This window comes from Rhineura floridana, chromosome 5 (assembly GCF_030035675.1).
Source record: "Rhineura floridana isolate rRhiFlo1 chromosome 5, rRhiFlo1.hap2, whole genome shotgun sequence".
Classification (NCBI taxonomy): Eukaryota; Metazoa; Chordata; class Lepidosauria; order Squamata; family Rhineuridae; genus Rhineura; species Rhineura floridana.
In genome coordinates, this window is record NC_084484.1 from 179,727,345 (window position 1) to 179,746,273 (window position 18,929).

Sequence of the window (18,929 nt, forward strand, 5' to 3'; positions counted from 1 at the left end):
CTATCAATGGCTACTAGCCGTGATGGCTGTGCTCTGCCACCCTAGTCAGAGGCAGCATGCTTCTGAAAACCAGTTGCCGGAAGCCTCAGGAGGGGAGAGTGTTCTTGCACTCGGGTCCTGCTTGCGGGCTTCCCCCAGGCACCTGGTTGGCCACTGTGAGAACAGGATGCTGGACTAGATGGGCCACTGGCCTGATCCAGCAGGCTCTTCTTATGTTCTTATGTTCTTAAGGCTAAAGAACTAGGAGTTGCCTTTTTATTTATATGCCATGTTTCAAAACAAGTTTCATCAAGAAAGCTTACAATCAGCATCACAAACACTTTTTGAATACGCACACACTCCTGAATGTGTGGGGTGCAAGATTGTTGCCTATCTTTAAACTGGCAACATTCAATTTTCATGGTTTGTTTTGAAAGCTTTCAAGACTTGGCACATGCTGAGACATGCAGGCTCTGGCTGCGGTAACCAAAATGGCTCTTTTTTATTCGCGCAAAAGCACAGGACAGTGGAAAGGGAGAGATGCCTTAGCTCTCTAGCACAGCCTTCACCAGCCTGGTGCTGCCCAGATGTTTTGGACTCCAGTTCCCATGTTTTGGAGTCCAAAACATCTGGACAGCACCAGGCTGGCGAACGTTACTCTAGCAGGTGGAATGGAAGACGCCACCCACTTTGGCTCCTTTGGAGGCCAGAGCGTTGTACTCTTTCACAGCCTTCTCCGTCTGCAGGACCAGCACATCAATCCCATGGCTCTTAAGGTAGTCCACGGTGGATGACGGCACCTTTAAAAAGCAGGAGGAGAAAAAAATCAGGGAGGAAACTCTCCTTGCCTACATAGCCTGCCTGGTAACACATAACTTCATCACTAACTTCTGGTGGCTGGTTTTAAATGCCTCCTGAAGACTCACACTTTTATGGTGGCCTTTTCTGGCTTGTAAAGGCCAGTATTATTCAATATTAGGCAGGTACCATCTGTGCTATCTTTTCGGCGCCTTTTGAAGACTTTCCTCTTCCAACAAGCCTTTTGCGTTGAGACCTATCCCAGTCTGCGTCTGTGTTAGAATTGCTTTTAATATGTCTTTAACCCTTTTTTAAAAAAAGATGTTTTTAACGTTTTTTTAAAAAAATGTTTTTAACGTTGTTTTGTTTTAATGTATTTTAAGGTCTTTTTATGATGTTTTAAAGTGTTTTTAGTGTTTCTGTTTGCCGCCCTGGGCTCCTGCGGGAAGGAAGGGCGGGATATAAATAAAATAATAAATAATAATAACGTTCATTACACTGGTCTGTTTTAGTGATTGTGGGTTTTTTGTATCTCTTGCGATATTCAAAATTTTGAGGCGGTATCCAACTAGGGCTATGTACATACTATACATTTCAAGCACATGGCTTCCCCCAAAGAATCCTGGGAACTGTAGTTTACCCCTCACAGAGCTGCCATTGCCAGTATCAATAACAAACTACATCTGGGAAATGGATTTCCCAGGATTCTTTGGGGGAAGCCATGTGCTTGAAATGCACAATGCATATACGCAGCCTAATTGGTTCTGCTAGCGGAAGGATTTTTTGCCACACAAAGGAGCTCCCGCTCCCGGTGTACCCCCTTCACCCCCTCAATCTGTTCTGGAACAGATTTGGGGAGGGTGCATGGGGAGGGCAGAAGCAGCAGAAGTTCTGTTGTGCAAGTGGAAATCCTTGAGCGAGGAGAACCACTTAAATGTGTAGCACTCTTGGGTTTTAACATTTTCTGTACGCCATGTATGCATTCGTATATTAAGCGGTATGTAAATATTAATGATATTTAGAAGTACTGAAATGGAAACCCCTTCTGGAGTTTTGTCAACTGAAATACAGAAGTTGGACTGTTAATTATTCCAGTTCATAAACCAATATACAGAATCTGGACTATTATTCCTGTTGATATATAAGTTTTGGGGTGTTAGACCAAATTAAACCAGAAGTATCACTAGAAGTTAAAATGAAGAAATTGAAGTTATCATACTTCGGACATATAATGAGAAGACATGATTCACTAGAAAAGACAATAATGCTGGGAAAAACAGAAGGGAGTAGAAAAAGAGGAAGGCCAAACAAAAGATGGATTGATTCCATAAAGGAAGCCACAGACCTGAACTTACAAGATCTGAACAGGGTGGTTTATAACAAATGCTATTGGAGGTTGCTGATTCATAGGGTCGCCATAGGTTGTAATCGACTTGAAGGCACATAACAACAATATATAAGTCTGATATTGGATATTCAACTCTACTGAGACACAGTTCTGGGCTGTTTTGAGTTCATTTATCACCATTGATACAAGGGTTTCATAATGCCTACTTTTTGCTACGTGCAGCATTTATGACATTATTTGTGGTTCGAGTCTTTTGTCATTGTATATGCATCTCGTTATTAACTCATCATTCTAGTCATTTATTGGTCTGTGACTTGTTTATTCTGCAATTGTATTGCTCAGCTGGCCATAGAATGCTAAGCAGGACCTCTGCTACAGCATCCGGACCTTTCTGCCCTGGACTAAACTCTGAACTTCACAAGCAGTAAAGGAGCTCCCTAGATTCCTGGGCCACCACATCTAGAAAAAGTACCTGCAAGGCCTCGCTCATGCCACGTCCAATCACTAATGTTTTGGCACCCTTCTGAACAACTTCTTCCACATCTGCAGGCTGCACGCCAGGAATATGCTGCATTTGAAAGGGGGGGGGAATGTATTTTATTATTATTTATTGTATTTGTTAGTCACTTTATACCAAAAAAATAGAGGCCTCAAAGGAACTTAAGATGAAATGCAAACAGATAAAATCAATTAACACCCAGAAAATTTAAAACAACATTGACAATACAAAATCCCTACAATGTTCATCCAAGAAACGCAAGAAGGGCATGCGCTATTCCACCCCTGCAAAAGGCGAGCACAACAGAGGCTAAAGACCAGGGAAAACAAAAAATGCTTTAGTCTGGGGTCCAAAAACTGGCAGTGACGGTGCCAGACACCAGTGCCAGTGCCAAAGAGGGCCCCTCCTTAGGGTGGGTAGGTACCATTCACTTCCATGATCCATGGCAGCGTTGGCTCCTGACCCTGCTGCAGACTGCAGAGAGGGAGCTCCCAGGCACCTTCCCTACTACCGCACAGGCCCGCGACACCCACCTGCATGCCCCACCTACCTTTCCCTTGAAGTAAATGCTGGTTGCACTCCTGGTGCTTGCCAACCAGCTTCCCTGGGAGGCTGATGCCCCTGCTGCCATCTTGGTTGATGACAGGCATGCGCGCACAGCGCGACCAGCATTCACTTAAAGGGAAAAGTAGGTGGGGCATACAGGCAGGTGCTGGGGCCCAGGGCAGGCTGGGGCCAACCCAGCCAGACCAGTTTCCCTGATAAGAACATTCCACAAACAAGGGGCCACCACTGAAAAGGCCCATTCTCACATGGCCACCTCCCTTGGGTAGGGCACACGGAGAAGAGCCTCTGATGAAGTCTGCAAGGTCCAGGCTAGTCCATATGGGCAGAGGAGGTACTTGAGGTACTGGGGTCCGCAGCACCATAAGGCTGAAGTCAGACATGAATGCTTTCCCCACCCCATTGAAAACATGAATAATTTGTAAGAGACCCTGGAAGAGGGAAAAGTTTACTGAACATTACTTGCACAGATATCTTTGCAAGGAACTGTGTGCAAGTTCAATTAGCAGTCACAAGAGACAAAAATGGCAATTTTTAAAGTTATTACATTTCTCTCCCATTATTACCCCCCCCCACACACACACACAAGAAATTGTGAGCTTAATTCTTGCAATAAATAGGAATCAAGGCTAGAGTTAACACAAAGTAGGACTAGAGAGTAAGTTTTATTGGATACAATTGGACTTTCTTCCGAATATACATATATTCGGCTGTCCAACATAAGTACTCAATTTAAACAATCAGGCCGAAAGCATTTGAAGGATTGACTTTCATTGGTGTCGCTACTTCATGAGCACTAGCCTAATTTGGTGTTTTCATATTTTACAAGATAATCCTGCCCATGCCTACTCAAAAGGAAACTTCATTAAATTCAATGGGATTTCTTTCATATAGGATGGCAGGGGGATTTCCTCTAACTGATAATGCTACACCCCAAACCCTTTCTATTCTCTTCCTTTAAAGCAGACAGCTTACATGACTTTTAGAATAGTATCTTGCTTAACAAAATAACCCCTTTTTTATTTTGTGCTAATAATGACTAGAAAAGGTCCTCAAATGCAAAGATGTATCCCTGAAAACTAAAGTCAGGATCATTTAGACCATGGTATCTCTATGTATGGACGTGAAAGCTGGACAGTGAAAAAGGCGGATAAGAGAAAAATCAACTCATTTGAAATGTGGTGTTGGAGGAGAGCTTTGCGCATACCATGGACTGTGAAAAAGACAAATAATTGGGCATTAGAATGAATAAACCAGAACTATCACTAGAAGTTTTGTTGTTATGTGCCTTCAAGTCGGCTACGACTTATGGCGACCCTATGAATGAGCAACCTCCAACAGCATCTGTCGTGAACCGCCCTGTGCAGATCTTGTAAGTTCAGGTCTGTGGCTTCATATATGGTAAGAGCCTTTGTTGTAGAATCTTGAACATTAATTTATTAAGGCAATAATTCAATAATTACTGCATTCCCTGGGATCCCATTTCTTTGGAATTGGGATGTATATCGAACACTTCCAGTCTGTGAGCCATTGTTTAGTTTTCCATATTTCTTGACAGATTTTTGTCAAAATTCAGTCTCAGTAGCTCATAGTAACTCTATTGGTATGCCATCTGTTCCTGGTGATTTGTTTCTTCCAAGTATTTTAAGAGCAACTTTCACCTCACATTCTAAAATTTCTGGTTCTTCATCATACAGTTCCTCCATGAATGAATCTGTCATCCTGGCATCTCTTTTATAGAGTTCTTCAGTGTATTGCTTCCATCTTCCTTTTATTTCATCTCGGTCAGTCAGTGTGTTCCCCTGTTGATTATTCAACATTCCTACTTGTGGTTTAAATTTGCCTTTCATTTCTCTAATCTTTTGGAATAGGTCTCTTGTTCTTCCCTTTTTGTTGCCTCTTCTATTTCTATACAATAACTATTGTAATAGTTCTCTTTGTTCCTATGTACTAGTCGCTGTATTGTTGCATATTGTTGACCGTGTTTCTGTCTCCTCTTGCTTTTGTTTTCCTTCTCTCTTTAACCATTTAAAGAGTTTCATCAGTCATCCATTGAGGTCTTTCTCTCTTTTTAACTAGAGGTATTGTCTTTTTGCATTCTTTCCTGATAATGTCTCTGACTTCACTTCATAGTTCTTCTGCTTCTCTCTCAAAGAAGTTTAAAGCCTCAAACTTGTTCCTTATTTGATCCTTATATTCTTCTGGGATGTTATTTAAATTCTATTTTGGCATTATGAGTGCTTTGTTGGTCTTCTTTTTTTATCAATGACTTAGATGATGGGGTGGAGGGAAGCCTTATGAAGTTTGCGGATGATACGAAACTGGGAGGGATAGCTAACACAATGGAAGACAGGAATAAAATCCAAAGGGACCTGGATAGACTAGAAAATTGGGCTGAAATTAATAAAATGAAATTCAATAAAGACAAATGCAAGATTCTGCATTTAGGCCACAAAAACAAAATGCACGGGTACAGGATGGGAAATACCCGGCTTAGCAGTAGTGCATGTAAGAAGGACCTTGGAATTGTAGTGGATCGCAAGTTGAACATGACCCAGCAGTGTGATGCTGTGGCAAAAAAGGCAAACGCGGTTTTGGGCTGCATAAACAGAGCTGTAGTTTCCAGGTTGAGGGAAGTAATAGTCCCACTATATTCTGCATTAGTCAGGCCTCATCTGGAATACTGCGTTCAGTTCTGGGCGCCTCATTTTAAGAAAGATATAGACAAGTTAGAGCGGGTTCAGAAGAGGGCAACAAGGATGATAGCCAGTATGGAGAACAAGTCTTATGAGGAAAGGTTGAAGGAACTTGGCATGTTCAGTCTGGTGAAGAGAAGGCTGAGGGGCGACATGATTACACTCTTTAAGTACCTGAAGGGCTGTCACATAGAGGAGGGTACAGATTTGTTCACTGCTGCCCCAGAGGGTAGGACTAGGTCTAATGGTTTTAAGTTGCAGGAGCGTAGATTCAGATTGGAAATTAGAAGGAACTTCTTGACAGTAAGGGCAGTTCGGCAATGGAACTGACTGCCTAGGGAGGTGGTGGGATCACCTTCACTGGATGTCTTCAAGCAGAGGCTGGACAGCTATCTGCGGGAGATGCTCTAGCTGTGGATTTCCTGCTGTGAGCAGGGGGTTGGACTCGATGGCCTACAAGGCCCCTTCCAACTCTATGATTCTATGATTCTTTAGCTTTACTCCGATTTTCAATATGACCAGTTGATGATCTGTACAGCAGTCTGCTCCTGGTCTTGTTTTTGCAGAACCTATGGAACTTCTCCATCTTCTGTTACCAATTGTATAATCAATTTGATTCCTATATTGACCATTTGGTGACGTCCACGTGTACGTCTTTTGGGCTGCTCAAAAAATGTGTTCGTAAAAAAACAAATTATTGGCTTCACAGAATTCAATAAATCTTTCTCCTGCTTCATTTCTGTCTCCTAAGCCCCATTTCCCCACAATTCCTAATTCTTCTCTGTTCCCTACTTTTGCATTCCAGTACCCTGTGATTATCAGCACATCTTGTTTTGGTATGTGATCAATTTATTCCTGTACTTCTGCATAAAATCTCTCCAATTCCTCTTCTTCTGCATTTGCCGTTGGAGCATAGACTTGGATGATGGTGATGTTAATAGGTTTCCCATTTAATCTCATTAATATCACTCGCTCAGACCTTGTGTTGTGGCTCCTAATTGCTTTTGCTACATAATTTTCTCTCTATTAAAGCAACCCCATTTCTTCTTAATTTCTCATTTCCTGCATAAAATATTTTGTAGTTGCCTGATTGAAAATGTCCCATTCCCGTCCATTTTAGTTCGTTCACGCCAAGTATTGTAATGTTGATGTGTTCCATTTCTTGCTTGACAATTTCTAACTTTCCCTGGTTCATGCTTCTCACATTCCATGTTCCTGTTGTGTGCGTCGTACAACTCCGGACTCTCCTTTCGCATCTGTGCGCATCAGCCTCTGGATTTCCTTTTGGCTTTGACCCAGCTGCATCATAAGTCACAGTGCTACTCGTACCTGTCCTTTGGTCTTCCCCAGTAGCTTGGTGAGTGCTTTCTGACCTGGGGGTCTCACCTTCCAGCACTATCTTGTGTTGCATTTTGGATACTCTGTTCATAGGGTTTTTGTGGTAAGAGATATTTAGAGGTGGTTTACCATTGCCTTCCTCTGAGTTTGGATGCATCTTAGTCTTAGTTCACTAGAAGCTAAAATTATGAAACTGAGGTTATCATACTTTGGACACATCATGAGAAGACATGATTCACTAGAAAAGACAACAATGCTGGGAAAAACAGAAGGGAGTAGGAAAAAAGGAAGACCAAACAAGAGATGGATTGATTCCATAAAGGAAGCCACAGACCTGAACTTACAAGATCTGAACAGGGTGGTTTATAACAGATGCTATTGGAGGTCGCTGATTCATAGGGTCACCATACATTGTAATTGACTTGAAGGCACATAACAATAGTCATATGTGTCCTTTTCATCCCATGTTTGTTACTTCTTGTAAATTGAAAATTCAAATTTTAACTACATTTGCATAATAAGGGAATGATGGCAGCCCTCCTTTACATTGTCTCTGAAGTTTACAGATGAGAAGTTTGCACACAATACACAGCTGTTCTAGATAGATTCCAAGCATTTGCCAGACTATTTTTAGCTCCCAACAGAAGCTTACCAGCATTTTTAACCACCCCACAGCCTAAAAACGGAAGGTTTGTGTCCAAATTGGCAGTTTCGCTCCATCATTAAACATATTACCTATCTCACAGGTGTCAGTAAGACTTTTGTAGCCAGTGATGGCTAGCATTTTCCCCTACCATGCTAAGGTAGCACAATTTCACAATTGTGAAAGCAGTACGTTGACTTAACCCAGCTAGGGGCAAATGATCTTTCTCACACACTCACACACACAACCATGCAAGAGAGCAGGCATGCAGAATAATTTAAACTAGAAGGAAGGAGAGATTTTTCTACCCTATAGCTTAAAAAACAAACCCTGATGTACTTTAAGTGGTGGTCACATGACAAACCCTTTACAAAAGAAAAAAGGTTTGGGTTTACTGTAATTACGATAATCGGGTTGGTGAAAGGGTTGTGTTGCCTACAAGCAGCACTCTGGAGACAGCAATGCCATGAAAAGAGGAAGAAAGAGAGGATTGTATTTCCAGGCAACACAAAAGGCTTGCCCTGAAGTTGTGGGAGCAAACACCTCTTAGCAAAACAGCATTTTTAAAGGGCCGGGAGGGGGAGGGGAAGAACCCAGCAAACTGCTTTGGAAAACAGGGCCTACAGATGAACTGTAACAGTCACTCCCAAATTTGCAAGGGGGCTGGTTTGGAGGGGAGGGGCATGGGGGAGGGATGGCTCATCCTCTTTGGGATGGGGGAATCTGCCAGTTCCAGCTTCTCATTTTTCCAGTCCTTTGATCAGTTCCCCACATTTCCACATCAGTTTGCTTAAAAAAAAATGGAAGTCCTCATAAAAATTCACCAGCACTTTAGTGCAAATTTCTGCTAATGGAGACACGTAATGCAATTTCTTGTATGTTATTTTCACTAATATATGCATTTATATGCATACTTGACCCGTAGTATATATGTACTTTTGTACACATTGCTTGCCCAGAGAACTGTGCTACAAAATCCAGAGAAGTGTGAATTCTGAAGGATGGCTGCGTTTTGGTTTGCCTCTTGCCTCCTGATGACGTATGTTTGCCTTGAAATGTGAACTGAACCCCATTTCTCCCTGTCCAGAGTAGTGGCAGGTTGGGCTTCTTTTAAACCCATCTTTTGAAGCAGCTGCTGTGAAGGCAGTGAGAGGCATCCTCTCCTCTTCTCCCCTTCCCCCCAATATATCAATTCTGGTATTTTAGATGAAATCAACAGCATGCAGAGCAGATTTCCCCACTCCCAGCAATATTCTCTAGCTGTGCAAACCCCCAAGAATTGGGCATAAAGGGTATTGGGAGGGAGGACACCGGCATGCATGGAGGAATGGAATGGAGTATTCTGGAAAAGGGGCTGGCTGGCTGCCTCTCTGAACTGGAGGATTCCATACCGCAACATAATGTTGTGGGCCTTGGAATATATGTGGTTCAGCTTCAACTTGGGTTGTGGCTGCATGGGGTTAAAAAGAGTAGCTAGAGAGGAGACCTCTTGGTTGCTAGGCTGTACCTGTCCTTTGATCTCTTGCTTTCTCTTCCTTTCTGCTAGACTGATATGCAGAGGATGTTCATCCCAGTTCCTTCCCTCCTTCACAGTCTTCTTCTTTCTCTCGAGAGGGGAGCAGACATATTCCTTTGTCTCTCCCTCTCCTCCAAGCATGAGGGCGAGCGCTGGGCTCAGTGTTTGCTGTTCCAACTTAGCTAGTTAGTTAGATATAGGACTCTTTCCTATCAAGTATGTACTTCCGGAATAAAGTAGTTATTTCTTATTTTAAAGCTTAAAGTCTCTGTCTGACTAATTTGCAGGGAAGGTGGAATCTTTAGCAAGGATTCAAACACACATACACATAAGCTCACTCAGAACTCTCAGTTCCCAGCAACTCTCGCACAGTTCTCCGACAGGCCTCATTTGTGAATACAGGCAGCCTAATAAATTAAATTGTCTTTCTTCTGTAAAATTTCATTAAAAAGAAACAAGCTGAGCATTCAGGGAGGAAACTTGGAATTCGGCTGTGAGGGCCAGCCCCTTCCACGCCCCCCAACTATGGCCCTGGATCACACAGGATCTTTATACCAGGCCAAACTTATTTGACCACCTCGACCAGCACTGTTCACTCCAGGGAGAGTGGAACCTGCCACCCTCCACCTGTTGGTGGACTCCTAACTCCCATCAGCCCCAGTCAACATGGCCAATGGTCAGGGATCATGGGAATTGTAATCCAGTAACAGCTGGGGGGTCACAGGTTCCCCGTCGCTGCTCTGCTTCGATTGGCAGTGGTTTCTCCATGGTCTCTGACAGATGCCATCTACATCACCTGCTCCCTGATCTTTTTCGCTGAAAGGATTGAACCTGGGTCCTTCTGCGTGCAAAGCAAGAGGTCTGCTACTGAGCTATGGACCCTCTGCTCTCCGTGGCGATAGACCCAATCAGTGCAGTACAAGCCCAGGCAATGGGAGGAGGGAAAAGAGAGAGAGGAGGACAGTGAGAGGTCTTTCAGAGCTTTAGTTTAATGGGAGAAGGTTAGAGACACCCATTTCCCGCTTCACCGCCCGACCTGATCCTTCCTCCCCGCCTCCCAATTCCTTAAAAAATAAGAAATCTATAAACGAAAGGAATTGGTGGTGAGTAAATGAAAAAAGTGGGGGGAAAGCGGATAAGAGAAAAATCAACTCATTTGAAATATGGTATTGGAGGAGAGCTTTGCGGATACCATGGACTGCAAAAAAGACAAATAATTGAGTGTTAGAACAAATTAAACCAGAACTATCACTAGAAGCTAAAATGATGAAACTGAGGTTCTCATACTTTGGACACATCGTAAGGAGACATGATCTTCTAGAACAGACAATAATGCTGGTAAAAACAGAAGGGAGTAGAAAAAGAGGAAGGCCAAACAAGAAATGGATTGATTCCATCAAGGAAGCCACAGACCTGAACTTACAAGATCTGAACAGGGTCGTTCATGACAGATGCTCTTGGAGGCCACTGATTCATAGGGTCGCCATAAGTCATATTCGACTTGGAGGCACATAACAACAACAAATGAAGCTGCCTTATGAAGATTCAGATCATTGGTCTATCTACCTCACTACTAGAACTCGGGGACATCCAATGAAGCTGAATGTTGGAAGTGTGTCTGGACAGATACAGGAAGAGTACTTCTCCACCCACCGCATAGTTAAACTATGGAATTTGCTATCACAAGAGGTAGCAATGGGACCACAAACATGAATGCTTTAAAAAGGGGGTTAGACAGACTCTTGGAGAATAAGGCTGTCAATGGCCCTTGCCCAAGATGTCTGTGTTCCACCTCCACTGCCGGACGCAGTTTGCCTCTGAATACCAGTTGCTGGGAATCACAAGTGGGGGAGAGTGCTGTCACTTCCCATGGGCATCTGGTTGGCCACTGTGAGAACAGGATGCTGGAATAGATGGGCTTTTGGCTTGATCCACCAGGGCTCTTTTTATGTTCTCATGCTTGGATGCACAGCCCAGGAGCCGCGTGTTCAATATTGTGGGCACAACTCCCTCCCTGCTGACATCAAACACATCCTCTCCCTGTTAAACATCCAGCACTTGGTGAAGATCTTTTTTATTTCTGCAGGCATTATAAGTGAGCTTTTCTGGTTGGTTTTATCGTTCTTTCTTTCTTTCTTTCTTTCTTTCTTTCTTTCTTTCTTTCTTTCTTTCTTTCTTTGGCAATCTTACTGCACAGTGGGCAAATTATGGGGTTCAGTAGTATATAAATTATTGGACTAAATGAATGTTACCTACTCTGGCTCGGAGCAGCTCTCCAAAGTCTCACACAGGGATCTTGCCCCGCTTTGCTACCCAGGATCATGCCAAGGACTGAACCAAGGACTTTTGGCGTGCAACTGGCCTACCACTGAGCTGAGGCCCCTCCCATTAGTGGCACTGTTTGTGACTGACATTGGGTCAGGACAGTTTTGTGATGGGCTATTTATTTATTTATTTATTAAACTTGTATACCACCCCATAGCCGAAGCTCTCTGGGCGGTTTACAATAACTAAAAACAAATACAATTTAAAATACATCTTTTAAAAACAATTTATGAACTGCCAGATGAAAACCTGAGCTCCAGAAACCCCAAGTATCTCCCAGATAAACAGCAAGGGGTGATTGTAAACGCATACGTCAGTTCCTGTCTCTCTCCAGTCCCACGTGCGACTGCCTCCCGGCCACACTTTGCAGTCCTTATACGTGGTGGAACAGCCTTTGACCGTCATCCGGCCCCACGAGAGGGAAGCAATTTCAGGGGAAGACATTATCAGATGGGCTTTAAATGCCTGAAAGATAAGAGAGAGATTAGATTGCTATAATAATAGTTTTAAAAGCTGTGATGAAAAGATAGCAGACCCTTTTGATGGAGCGTGGATGCAACAGCAGAAGTCTCTTTCTGCTGGTGGATTCCCCCCTTTTTGGGGTAAGGGTTCTCACCCAAAAAAGAATTAAGAGGCTGCTCTCATTCATGCTGAACCTACCCTGAAAAAAACACCAGGCGGTCTAACTATTCTGTGTGTGTTGGTGGGGGGCGGGTTCTTAAGTCTCTCCAGCCCAACTTTTGCCAATGATGGGTGAATCTCTCAGTTTCAGTTTCTCTCCCCCCCCCCCGGTCTTAAATTCAGTTTTTCACATTTCCACGTCAATTTGAATTTTTTTTAAAAAAGGCCTCATAAAAATTCATCAGCATTTTATTACTAATCCTAATATACGTATGCAACTTCCACTCATATACACTTTTGCAAAACAATTTCCCCCAATATAATTATTTTCTGTATATTATTTTCACTAATATATGAATGTTTTACACTAGCTTATGCACTTTTGTATACTTTACTTAGCTGAATTCCAGCTTTAATTGGGCTTGGAAATGGATTGCTTTCAAGTCGATGCCGACTTTTGGCAACCCTACGAATCAGGTTTTCGTGGTAAGCGGTATTCAGAGGCGGTTTGCTATTGCCTTCCTCTGAGGCTGAGAGGCAGTGACTGGCCCAAGGTCACCCAGGCAGCTTCATGGTTGCGTGGGGATTCGAACCCTGGTCTCTCAGGCTGTAGGCCAACACTCTAACCACTACACCACACTGGCTCTCTCGGATTGCTAACTAGTGGAGGTTATTGCAGAACTGGTGTAATATACCTATATTTATTTATTTATTCGATGTATTAGTCGCCCATCTGGCTGGTTACCCAGCCACTCTGAGCAACGTACAAAGCAAAAACATGTAAAACATCAGAACATTGAAGGGCTAAACAGTAAAAACTAAACAATAAGGTACCTATACCCATCAACACGACCAAACGCAGTTCTCTCTTTCCCCGTATCTGACCTTTGGAACTCTCTCTAGGCCACACTTCTCACTGGCCCTGCCTCTCACCCTCCTTGAGGGTGCCTGGCTGGAACGTGTCTTTAAACTCTGCTTCCCTGGATGAACAGGGAAGGGGTGGGAAGGAGTGTGCCGAAATTAGCCTTAACACTGACATCCCTTGCTCCGCTCAAATTAGTCTCTGGCGCTGCCCACCGCTGGCACGTCGCCCTTGGGGTTATCCCGAAGGAAATGTTAGCAGCTGTTTGAAGGATCACCAAGGATTCTTGCCCAACGTCTAAGCAAAATTAAACAAAGCTATTCCTTTTCAGCCGCACACACCTCCTTTCAAAACAGCTGAATCCAACTGCTCAAACAGCCCACTGCTCTGTTTTGCTTCCCTTAAATCTGGAGCTTCAGTCTGTCTGAGATGCAGATTGTTACACAGCCGTGCAGTTCTTTAACTTGTTCACGTTTTCCAATAGATCCTTGGCAAGGAGACTACTATAGCCATAAAAAAAGAGAGAGAAAAGAAAAAGTAAACTAACAACCCAACACTCACCTCCCTTTCTCCCTCACATGTAAGCAACCTCTGGATTAACAGATTTTCCTGTCCCTCTGGAAAGGCATAAGGAATGCCTGCTGACAGGGATACAAAGGATCAAATAACACAAGACTAACCTTTCAACCTCCCTCCCCGAGTAAGGAATAGCGGCAGGAGCTGGCCAACTCTCCTCGGCTGGCCAAGAGAGTGGACTCCAAAATGCTGCTTCAAAATGTCAAACTGAGAGCAATCTGTGGGAAGGCTCCGAATGCGGCAAAGGTTGCCTGCCCTTCCAGCATGAGGAAAGCGGATCTTTACTTGCTCTTCTTTATTTAAAACATTTTAAACATTTGCATGTCTAAGCAATGCACATAAAAACGAGCCGTACATAAAATAAATCAATGAGACAATAAAATCATCATAAAACAAAACACTACCTTCAAATGCCTGCTGGATCAAGAAAGTCTTAGTCAAGTGCCTGAAGTTCAGCCAAGAGGATGGGTGCCTGTCTAACCTCGGCTGGGAGGCAGTCCCACAGGCTTGGGCTGATACACTGAAAGCATGGCTTCTAGTCATCTCGAGCGTGCATCTGAGCCATGCGAGACCAACAACAGAGATTCCTCCAGAGATCTCAGTGATTGGGCCAGGATATAAGGGATCAGGGGATCATTAAGATATCCTTCCCCCGACCCCACTCATGACCCCATGAGGGGGGGCACCTAGATCACGGAGCTCTTTCTTCAGTTTACTCATGTGTAGGTGGGTGACGGGGCACATCAAAAAAGGAACAGGGGTGGGCAAACGTCTTCAGCCAGAGACCCATATTCACTTCTGGGCAAGCTTCTGGGAGGACATGTTTGTGGTGGACAGGGTCAAACGGAAGCAGATCAACCTAAGTGAATTTAACCTTTCTACAACCCAGTGCCTGCAGGAAGAAGAGACCATCGCCCAAGGGAAGGAGAGGCTGCTGCTGCTGCTACTGTGCTGCTGCTGCGGGACCACCACCTCCACCACCCTTCCCTGTGGGACTTCTGCCTGGCAGGACCAGGCCCCAGGTACCCAGCCAGCTAGGACTGATTCTCACCACCTGTCCCTCTTTGGAGGGATACATAAGCCGGCTGGCTGAGGTGGCCTGGGAGACCACCTCAATCATTATTATTATGATGTACCGTATGTATTTTATCCTATTCTGTTTACCGCCCTGAGAGCTACTTGCTATGGGCGGTATATAAATGCAACAAAATAAATAAATAAATAAATAAAATAAACCTTTCTACAACAGGCTAAACACACAGCTATCTCTGTATCCTCCATCCAAGCAAGCAGCGTTATTAGAGTTCAAGGATCACTTTCCATCCTGGCCAAAACAATCGAGTGTCTCTGGGGGGAAGGCTTAAGGAGAGTCCCAAGGGCCTGAGAGAGTCCCTGAAGGGCCACATTTGGCCCCAGGTGTGAGATTCCCCACCCCGGTGTAGAATAATAATAGAGCATAGCTACCTGCTTGGACAAAAAATAGAGTTTGACTGTATTATCATTATCGATTATTAATTATTATTATTTTTAAAAAATCATACACCTGGTGGCAAAAGAGCATGGATAGCAGCTAAGTTAAAAACGCACACAAAAACTCTCTTTCAATAGCTCAGTTCAGATGTAACTGGAAACTATGACTTAGCGCTGCAGTGTTATAAGTGGTCTGGAAACTGCAGTTGGTTCAAACTAGGGCCTCAAAAGCATTAACAATCCATTTCTGGACCCAAGTTAAAGGGCTGGTTTTAACCTATACACTATAACTAAGGCAATATTTTCATGGGTTGCTCTGCCACTTTTGCCTCTGGCCTTGCCCACTCCTGCCATATGTCCCCGAAGATTGCTCAGGAGGGAATGCAGGTTCCATACCCGTTCCAAAGCCTTAAAAGTTTCTCTGAAAGAATGCCCCCTCCCACGGATGCCTACGTGAACCTTAAGATCCTCTTCAGAGGGCATGATCCAGATGCCAATGCTAAATGAAGGGAGGCGAGTGGCCACGAATTAGAAGGGCTCGAGGTGACAGCTCACCTGGTGCATTCTCCGTGGTCTTTTTGGAGCCAGGTAAAGAATTTTTAATTCCCCCAGGCTTTTTAGTTGCTTTCTTAACTAACCTTGGGCTGTTGCAGCAGAGACCCCACCTGCACTATAAATGTGTATTTCTAATGTGGTATCGTAGTGCTTTAAATGTATACGATACCACATTGGAAAGTCACAGTTTCCCCCAAAGAATCCTGAGAACTGTAGCGAGATCCCTATTCCTCTTAGTAGTTAGAGCAGGAATTGCCAACATGGTGCCCTCCAGATATTGTGCTGCATTCTGTGAACTCTCATCAGGCCCAATTATTTGCCTTTTTCACAGTCCATGGTATGCGCAAACTCTCCTCCAACACCACATTTCAAATGAGTTGATTTTTCTTTTATCTGCTTTTTTTCACTGTCCAACTTTCACATCCATACGTAGAGATTGGGAATACCATGGTCCTGAACTCAATTAGAATTTTAAAATTATATGATTTAAAGCTCAGGGTATTGTTGCAGCCCTTATTTCAGGTAGCCCAGTCCCATGGACTACTGAGATGAGAACAAGTCTTGTGGCATCTTTTAAAGCTGAACACAGTTATTCTGGCATAAGCTTGGATGAACCAGAGCCCATCATCTGTAGCATGGAGCTCTTTCTTCAGTTTACTCATGTGTAGGTGGGTGACGGGGCACATCAAAAAAGGAGCGATCCTTATTTTCGAGGGCCTACCTGACTAAGGCCCCATCAGCACTATACATTTAAAGCAGTATCATACCATTTTTAAACAGTCGTGGCTTCCCCCAAATAATCTTGGGAACTGCAGCTTATTAAGAGTACTGAGAGTTGTTAGGAGGTCCCCAACTCCCCTAAGCACAGCTACAATTCCCAGAGTGGTTTATCAATCAATTCCTTTTCACAGGGAACTCTGGGATTGGAGCCTACTTCAAGGACAAGATGCCAGCAAAGAACATAAAAAGAGCCCTGCTGAATCAAGTCAATGGCCCATCTAGTCTAGCATCTTCTACTCATAGTGGCCAACCAGATACCCCAATGGGAAGCCCGCAAGAGGGACCTGACTGCAAGAGCCCTCTATCCCCTCCTGCAGTTTTCAGAAATTGGTATTCAGAAGCAGACTGCCTCTGACCCCAGGGGAGCTTGTGATGCCATGCAATGCCATTAAACCCAAGAAATAGAAGGTGGGAAAGGAAGACCAGGGGCCCATTGCATATATACACTTACGTACAGCTGCCAATGAATAATACTTCTACAGAAGCGGACTCCGGCCTTACATCGCAATCAATGTGTTAATCTTTAAGAAAATGTTTGCTGTAACAGAGTTACAGTGCACTCCTAAACACAATTACTCAGAAGTTCAGCAGGTCTTACTCCATAGCATCCATTTCCAGAAAGGTAACTATGTTAAATCTGTTGTCACAAAAAAACCCAACCCAACCCAGTCTTGTGGCACCATAAAACTTTTAGTCACACAAGCCTCTTGGTTATTTTTGCTCCATGGTATATCAGCTTGGCAATAATTTAGAAAAAACAAAACCTGCTTTGAGCACTTGCTGAGAGAAAGCAAGCATTATAAATCTGGTAGTTGTAGGTCTCTATACACTTAAGGCACTATGATACCACTTTATAAACTTGTGGTGTCTCCCACAAAGAATCCTGGGAACTGTAGTTTGTTAAGGGTGCTGCTCAGAGTTGTTAGGAGACCCCTATTCTCCTCACAGAACTACAATTCCCAGAGTTCTCTGGGAAGAGGGATTGATTGTTAAACCACTCTGAGAACTGTAGCTCTGTGAGTGGAATAGAGGTCTCCTAACAACTCTCAGCAGCACCTTTAACAAAAGTCAGTTCCCAGGATTTTTTTGTTTTTTTGGGGGGGGAGAAGCCATGGCTGTTTAAAGTGGTATGATACCTTACATGTTCTTGTCTTCAAACTGCCACAAAGCACTTTAAAATGCCACAAACCAATGTTATTGCTGTGATCACTTGTGAAGGGGAAAGCAAGCATAGCATTATTGTATGATGCAGCACTTCCACAGAAATTAAGAGCATCTGTGACTTCCCTCCAGTCATTTCATGTAAACATTTAATTTAAATCCTCCCTCAGAAGACCAAAGTGGTGTATTGTTGTTGTTATGTCCATTCAAGTCAATTTGGACTTATGGTGACCCTATGAATCAGCGACCTCCAATAGCATCTGTTATAAACCACCTTGTTCAGATCTTGTAAGTTCAGGTCTGTGGCTTCCTTTATGGAATCAATCCATCTCTTGTTTGGTCTTCCTTTTTTTCTGCTCCCTTCTGTTTTTCCCAGCATTGTTGTCTTTTCTAGTAAATCATGTCTTCTCATGATGTGTCCGAAGTATGATAACCTCAGTTTCATCATTTTAGCTTCTAGTGATAGTTCTGGTTTAATTGGTTCTAACACCCATTTATTTGTCTTTTTCACAGTCTTTGTTATCCGCAAAACTCTTCTTCAACAACACATTTCAAATGAGTTGATCTTTCTCTTATCCACTTTATTCACTGTCCAACTTAAACATCCATACATAGAGATCGGAAATAACATGGTCTGAATGATCCTGACTTTAGTGTTCAGTGATACACCTTTTCTAGTTGTCTCATAGCTGCCCTCCCCTGTCCTAGCCTTCTGATTTCTTGACTATTCTCTCCATTTTGGTTAATGACTGTGCCGAGGTATTGATAATCCTTGACAAGTTCAATGTCGTCATTGTCAACTTGAATCCCACCCACAGCCCAGCCCACTTCCCCCAACTTACCTGTCCTAACACCTGACAACTTGCCTTTTACCTGTCCTTCCCTCCTAGCCTGGCAGGACACGCCCCCTCAAGCCCATCATTGGACACAGGCACTGTACAGACACGGCCCACGCCCACTAGCAAACAACACTTCCTCACACCACCTCCCCCTTTCGGCCACGCCCTCTTTTTGAGGACTGACGCCGCTTCCCTTGTCCGTTCTTTTATTATTATTATTATTACAATAACGCACCGCTCCCAGGCGCCACCGTGATTGGCTAAGGCGGCATTCCATCCCCGCCCCCTCTCTCTCTCCCAACTCTACCCCCCTTCGTAGCCTCGTTTTGGTTCCTGTGTCAATCAGTGACAGGAAGGAC

At 43.7% G+C, this 18,929-nt stretch overlaps 1 protein-coding gene across 9 annotated transcripts; it reads right to left on the reverse strand.

The window, feature by feature from the left end:
• Nucleotides 1–241: 241 nt before the first annotated feature.
• AAMDC (adipogenesis associated Mth938 domain containing) lies at nucleotides 242–18,865 on the reverse strand. Of its 9 annotated transcripts, none has more exons than XM_061629630.1 (6): nucleotides 18,806–18,865; nucleotides 13,531–13,692; nucleotides 12,019–12,171; nucleotides 2,598–2,693; nucleotides 646–779; nucleotides 242–555 (listed from the first exon to the last, which is right to left on the reverse strand). In XM_061629630.1, exons 3-6 carry the CDS (start codon nucleotides 12,148–12,150, stop codon nucleotides 525–527), a joined length of 393 nt encoding a protein of 130 aa, XP_061485614.1. In that variant the 5' UTR covers nucleotides 12,151–12,171; nucleotides 13,531–13,692; nucleotides 18,806–18,865; the 3' UTR covers nucleotides 242–524. The 9 variants fall into 9 exon arrangements, with proteins under 9 accessions (XP_061485614.1, XP_061485611.1, XP_061485612.1 ...); XM_061629627.1 differs by lacking the exon at nucleotides 18,806–18,865 and adding an exon at nucleotides 18,574–18,739; XM_061629628.1 differs by lacking the exon at nucleotides 18,806–18,865 and adding an exon at nucleotides 17,026–17,388.
• Between the last annotated feature and the right edge of the window lie 64 nt (nucleotides 18,866–18,929).